General features: G+C 34.5%; 1 protein-coding gene across 5 annotated transcripts in view; it reads left to right on the top strand.

Annotated features, from left to right (window-relative positions):
* Positions 1–6,908, top strand: part of BRAF (B-Raf proto-oncogene, serine/threonine kinase) — a gene marked incomplete at its 3' end in the record, with an annotated part of 175,882 nt that overhangs the window by 145,983 nt on the left and 22,991 nt on the right. For all 5 annotated transcript variants that reach the window (XM_080818213.1, XM_080818215.1, XM_080818212.1 and 2 more), the window contains 2 exons: positions 3,361–3,407; positions 4,207–4,325. In XM_080818213.1, the coding sequence (XP_080674339.1) occupies positions 3,361–3,407; positions 4,207–4,325 (166 nt within the window). The remainder of the gene's footprint in view (positions 1–3,360; positions 3,408–4,206; positions 4,326–6,908) is intronic.

The raw sequence follows: 6,908 nt of genomic DNA, 5'->3' as shown, positions 1-6,908 counted from the left end.
GATTGCTGGATCATATGATAATCCTGTTTTTAAGTTTTTTTGAGGAACTTACACACTGTTTTCCATAGTGGCTGCACCAGTTTATGTTCCCTTCATCAGTGGACAGGAGTTCCTGTTTTTCTACATTCTTGCCACCGCTTGCTTTTTCTTGTCTTTTTGATAATAGCCGTGCTAACAGGTGTGGGGCGATATCTCATTGTAGTTTTGATTTGCTTTACTCTGATACATGGAGATGCTGGACACCTTTGGCCATCCGTATGTGTTCTTTGGGAAAATGTCTGTGTTTTAATCAGATTGTTTGGGTGTTTTGCTAGTGAGTTGTACATGTTCTTTGTATTTTGGGGATATGTCCTTCTATGATTTGCAAATATTTTCTCCATTTGGTAGGTTGCCTTTTCATTTTGTTGGTAGTTTGTGTCCTTTGCTGTGCAGAAGCTTTTTAAGTTCGATGTAGTCCCACTTATTTTTTGCTTTTGTTGCCTTTGCTTTTGGTATCAAATCCAAAAAAATCACTACCAAAACCATTGTCAAAGAGCTCCCTAGCTGTGTTTTTTTCCTAGGAGTTTCATGGTTTCAGGTTTTATGTTCAAGGAGAAAATTAAGATGAGAGTCACTCTAGTTTATGTTCGTCAGATCAAATCTTAGAGTATTGTATTTACTCTTGGGGCATCATATTAAGCTATAAAAAGAATGTTAGAAAACTGAATCTTGGATAATAACTTAAAAGAAGTAGAAAGAGCAAATTTTACTAGACGATTGCCCAGCTTTCAGATTAAATGATTCTGTATGTGGATACTTCTTTTTTCAAGGAAAGAAACTCCTAAGAGAAGCCTTTCGAAGGGATATGATATTCATTTGGTTTATAGAATGCTTTTTCTTTCCTGCTGCTTTTATAAACCTGTAAGGTTCTCTTTAACATCTTAGAAAAGTTAAGAAGGGCCTCCAGTTTAATCCCCTAAATAATAGATACACTTCTGTGTCATCTGTAGTAAAGTTAATTTCTTCTTGTTCCCTTCCCTACTCTCAGCCAGTTATTTTTCCTTTGTCAGCTTTCATTATAACTGATTGGTGCTTAGAAAATGATGTTTTAATGTCAGCCTTTATAGAATTATATAGGGTAGTAATTACTCTGGAACATTATATCATGAAGAGATATGGGGTATGATACTCATTCCATTTTCCCATCTAGGGAATTTAAGTACCTTTTCTTTCGAACCATCCATTATATAGATCTGGATTTCTGCTTTTTCACTGCTTTTCTTGCAGAGGTGTTACAGAAAGAGAATTAAGTGAAATAAAAGAAAAGTAGTTTATAAACAATAAAGGATTACACAAGAATAAGGTGGCACTGTTTCAAGTTACAGCTATATACAACTTTAGTCTGTAATAGATTTATGCTGTCCAGCTTCTACTAAGATTTTATCACTAGCTCAGTAATCATATTCATATCTTGCTAATTATCTAGTATTTTCCTGGTCAGAAAATTTTTCTCCTCAACCCTCTAGTTAATTGCTACCTACCTTACTCTTGCTATATTTCTTTGTATCAGATTTGCTGAAAAGATTGACACCAACGAGAACACCTTTATCTTCCCTTGTAACTTCATCATGCCTCCACATATTCATATCTACCACCCATTTGTTGCTGTTTTTAATTTCATAGGAGACAGAATCTCTATTCAAAGACCGACACCTGTTCCATGCACTAAAGACCAGATCTCTGACCAAAGCACTGAGCTCCACCACTGAATACCGTGACCACTTGTTCCCCTTTCTTTCTAATGGAGATCGGGACAAGGTCTCCCCATCTTGAAAAAGCTTGTGATTGAGGCCTCTGTCTCTCCGTCTGTACCATTCTGTGTCACTGCAGAACTTTTTAAGCAAATCAAACCTATAACTGATACCATATTTTCTTCCAACTTCAGAGAGACCGTGTGATGTAGTGTGGGAAAAGACTGGGCTTAAGATGTCAAGACAACAGTGGTAAATGCTGTGGAGGACATAAACAGTGATGTAGGAGAGTAACTGGAGGAGAAGGGGTTCCTTTGTATCAATAGTCATTTGAAATGAATATTTTATCTGAGAAGAAAGTTTTAAAACCTTGATCTTTGGGAGAATGGGAACTCTACATGAAGATGAGAAAGCATAAATAAAGCTTAATTATTATGATTCTTCAATTTTTAAGTGTTCATTACATAATTTTGATTATATGCCATTTGAACTTTAAAGTGTCATTTTAAAGCAAAATTTTTTTCCTAATGGTCATTGTCAAATTTTAGATGTCTCATATATCTGTCCTTTCCAGTATTAAATGAAGAAAAATTACTTTGACTAGGATATTATATGCATTTCATTGTAGTTGATTCAACAGACATGTTGAATACTTACCACATGCCAGGCACTGTGCTAGGTGGAGATTAAACAAAAAACTAGGCACAGCTCTTACCCTCAGTGAACTCAACTAAAGCAGTTTTTAGGGATAACATAGATAATTTAAACTTATCATTGACTTTAAGATAGATCACTCTGGACATTATGTAATGTAGCAGGTTTGCTCCTCACTATTTCTTTTTGCTTGTTTTGAAAATTTATGTTATTCTGCATTATTTAATTTTCTCTTATTCTACTCTATTTTTAGACTAATTAACAACAGAGTTATTTACTGTGGCCATTAGTAACTAATTATAAGACGAATTGAATGATTACCATGTGTGGTAAAGCTCCTCCATATTTTTAAGAAGTTATTTTAAGAATGTATAATTACTACCTTTAAAATTATCGATCAGATTTTCATATTCTAGTGGAGTCTATGTTCTGAAAAGAAAATGAACCATAGAGGGGAAAAATACATGAATCAAGCTGATTAAAAATTACAATATAACTCAACAGTGAAAGATCACTTTCAGTTGAGTTAGTCATGGCAAAGCTTCATTCAGGAGGTAGAATGTGTGTTCAATCTTAGGACAGATATGAATAGTGGAGAATAGAATGAAAGCTGGTTGGGTTTGGGAGGGGAGCATTGGTCGCAGAGGTGGGATTAAATATCAAGGTATATTTAAAGAACATGGATAAATAGGCTTGACTGGAGTGAAAGGTTTGTATTGGTAAATAGTAAAAGATAAAGCAAAGTCTTTTAATAGAGTACAAGATTTGGGCTGTACCATAATAGTAATATGTTCCTATAATCCTAAATTTATTTATAGTTTAAGATTTCTTATGTAAAGGGGTTATCACAATGTACAGTTTGCGATTGTGTCATGATTTTGATTAAGTCTTTATTTACACCCCTAAATATGTTCTATAGATTTTGAGGCCAGAGTCTTTACCCCTACTCAGGTTAAAATGATGTTTTGTTTTTCAGTTACTTACACGCCAAGTCAATCATCCACAGAGACCTCAAGAGTAATAGTATCCTTCCTGAAATTTGTCTGCGAAGTTTGAAAACATCCTGACCTTTTTCTTCTGCATTTTGTCTTCACATTATGTAAAAACAGTTTTCATGCTAAGTTCAATATAATGTAAAGGGAATTAATGAGCGGGTTTGCATGAGAGCATAGTAAAGCAGGGTACTACAACATGCTTTTGGTTTCTGAACATTGGAGCATTACCAAAAATTCTGCCAAGTCTTTCTAATAGTAGGACTCTTAGGATTGTGTGCTTACATTCCGTCAGCACCAACTCGTTTCTTTCAGTGCTCTGATGCTGCTCTGCGGTAGTTGAGATGTACCTGAAGGTTCTTACTTACAATGAGGTGAGAAAACCATAATGTTTCTTCTCCTTCCATAAACCCAGATCAAGACCCTGTCTGCCAACTAACTTCATTCCAGTGAAGAAGCTTTGTAGCTTTCCCAGCAGTGCCAAAAGCGTATCTGGGTCTATGCTACTAAAATCTAGTGGGAAAGTTTCAGGGTTTCCCATAAATGTAGGTAGGAAAGCATCTCACCTCATCCTACCACATTTCTAGCCCTAAAAATCTTAAAAGCAGGTCACATAGGCCAAATAGAACCATATTTTTAAAAACATATTCATTAACTTTAAAAGGAAATATGAAGTACTGTACTTTTTAAAGGAGTATCAGTTTTACCAAAAAAAAAAAAAAATCATATTACAGAATTCTAGAAATCAGATCACTTACCTAAAATTTTTATAATGCTTGCTTTGCTAGGAAAATGAGATCTATTGTTTTCCTTTACTTACCACCCCTCAGATATTTTTCTTCATGAAGACCTCACAGTAAAAATAGGTGATTTTGGTCTAGCCACAGTGAAATCTCGATGGAGTGGGTCCCATCAGTTTGAACAGTTGTCTGGCTCCATTTTGTGGATGGTAAGAATTGAGGCTATTTCTCCATTAATTAAATTTTTGGACCCTGAGATGCTGCTGAGTTACTAGAAGATCTTTGAAGTTTTCAACTGTAGTATTTTCATAATTCCCAGTCACAAAAATCAGTGTTGATTTTATTTTTTATGTAAATATATTTTAATTTTTTCTTTATCTTTAAAGAGTATTATGAAACCAATTTCATTATATTTCAAACAAGAAAATATGTATTTTATAAACACTGTTTAAATTTTATCCAGAATTGTCTCCTTAAAATATTTTATGTTCAAAATGTTCTGTGTACCATTTCCAAAATAAAAAAAACCAGTGTGCAATTTCAGCAGGTATGATCTGCAGCAATTATTAAGGTTTTTGCTAAGAGAACTACTCCTTTTAAGAGAGAGGTTGTTTCACAATCTTATTTAAGCCTCAATTGGAAAGTTACTTCCTTTAGACTAGAAAGAACCTATAATTATGGGGCAGCTGGGAGAGGAAAGACCAAAAGAAAAAAAAAAAAAATTAACACTGTCAGCCATGTACTGCCCTGCATAGCTCTTTCTTTTTCTTTATTCCTGTTCCTGCTGTGTGGAAAAGAAGGGAATGAAGACATCTGTGCAGTTACTTTCAGCAGGCTGTGGAAAGGGAAGGTATAGGAATCACCCTCTAAGACAGCAGTTCTCAAAAGGGGCCCTAAGACCCTTTTGGAGGTCCCCAAGGTGATCTCTGTGTGAGACCAGATGTTTCTTCGTATTCTTCAACTAGAATGATATATCACAACAGATGGAATGCAGAAGCAAATATGTGACCATAGCTGGCTGCTGTTAAACCAGTCAAAGAGAATTGCAGTAGTATTGTTCTCTCTGAACTTTTTTTAGTTTTGAAAACATACTTTTCATTAAAAATGGGTGATGTGTGTTAACATCTAATGGCTGTTGTTTTATTATTTATGAAATTACTAAATATTTTAACAGTTTCCCTCTTAAGTTTAAATATGTTAAATACCCATAGATATCATCCACATAAAAGTTCCTTAGGGTCCTCAGTAATTTTCAAGACTAAAAGTTCTGAGACCAAAAAGTTTGAGAACTGCTGCGCTTAGTTAAATATAGAATGTCCCCCAAAGTTGAAACTTTAAATGATTGAATCTGGAAACAGGGAAGCTACAAGGGCTCTTGAAGCCACGTTTGCATAAATTCCCTGAATCTGTAGCAGTCTCCAAGAGGGGAGTTGCAAGATAGACATCTGAATTAGTCAAGTAAACATAGGGTTAAATTCAGCTATGATTTCTTGTAATAATAAATGGAGAGTAATGCCCAGTGCTTATCACATTATGTGCCCTCCTTTATGCCCATCACCCAGCTTGATGAATCATTGAACAGTATATCAAAAACCAACGATGTTCTATACCTTGGCTAAATGAATTTAAATTGAAAAAAAATTTAACTGGAGTGAAGGCAAGTAACAAGGTGGAAGGGGTACATTGGACTTAGAGTTAGGAGATCTGTACTCTACTGCTCTGTTTGACTCTCAACCTGTGCATTTCTTAACCTCCTCCACGTCTCTCCATCTTTAATGTTGGTTGGACTAGTGGATTTTTAATGCGTTTTTTGTTTCTAAGATTCAGTAATTAGAACTAGCTAGAATTGTTTCTTTAATAAATTTTAATTGTTTTAGTAAATCATTTTATAAACAAGAGGCTAATTAATCATTGTAGTCTGGATCTCATGCACCTTTGAGGCACACATCTTGTTACAAGATAACAGTGTATCACAGGAAGGACCACACTGGCAAAGTTTAAGTACTGAAATTGTAAAATCTAAAATTAAGAAGAAACAATTGATACATGTTTTAAAGTGTGTTTATTTTAACTAGTGTGGGAGAGAGGCTCAGTTAAGTCTCCAGATTTGTCCTTTTTCAAAAACCTTAGTTTATACAGTTAGCAGATTATTATACATAAAGTTGTGTATTTTCTTCTGATTTCTATTTTGTTGATACCTAGGTCAGTTGGTTCATCCTTTATTCAAGCAAGCTGAGCTTTAATACAAGAGATTAACCAGTAGTACACTTAACTGTTGGGTTGTACACTCAACTTTTGGGTTGGTACTGCCTTCAAAAACAAATATGGAGCATCCATAGACTAGTAAAGAGCAGTTTGGTCAGAACTAAGGTTATGTAATTATCTGAATTCTTCTCAACCTTTTTTATTACCTTAGAGGGGAAAGAAATCTTTATGAAAATTTTGACAAATTAAATCACTAAATTAATTGAGGATCAGTCATGCATTTCTTATAAATAGATGACATGCAGCTTTTCATCCAGCCATCTACCAACAACAGTAGAGGTAAAACTAAATTTTAAAAAGCCGTTTAGTTCTTTTTATTTATTATATTTCATTTATTACTCTGTTCCTCTCAAAACTGTGTTCTGGCTTTTAAAATTATGCCTGTATTATAACCAGCCTCTCAGTATTCTAACTTGTTCATCACATCACAGTTGTATGTGGTTTATTCTGTACCTTATTACTAAAAGCAGTCAGCAATAAAATGTTTGACAAAAGTAGACAGTCTTCTCCTTCACCCCCCCGTCCTT

The sequence above is a fragment of the Martes martes genome (assembly GCF_963455335.1).
Source record: "Martes martes genome assembly, chromosome: 11".
Taxonomy (NCBI): domain Eukaryota; kingdom Metazoa; phylum Chordata; class Mammalia; order Carnivora; family Mustelidae; genus Martes; species Martes martes.
This window is presented reverse-complemented; position numbering and strand designations above follow the sequence as displayed.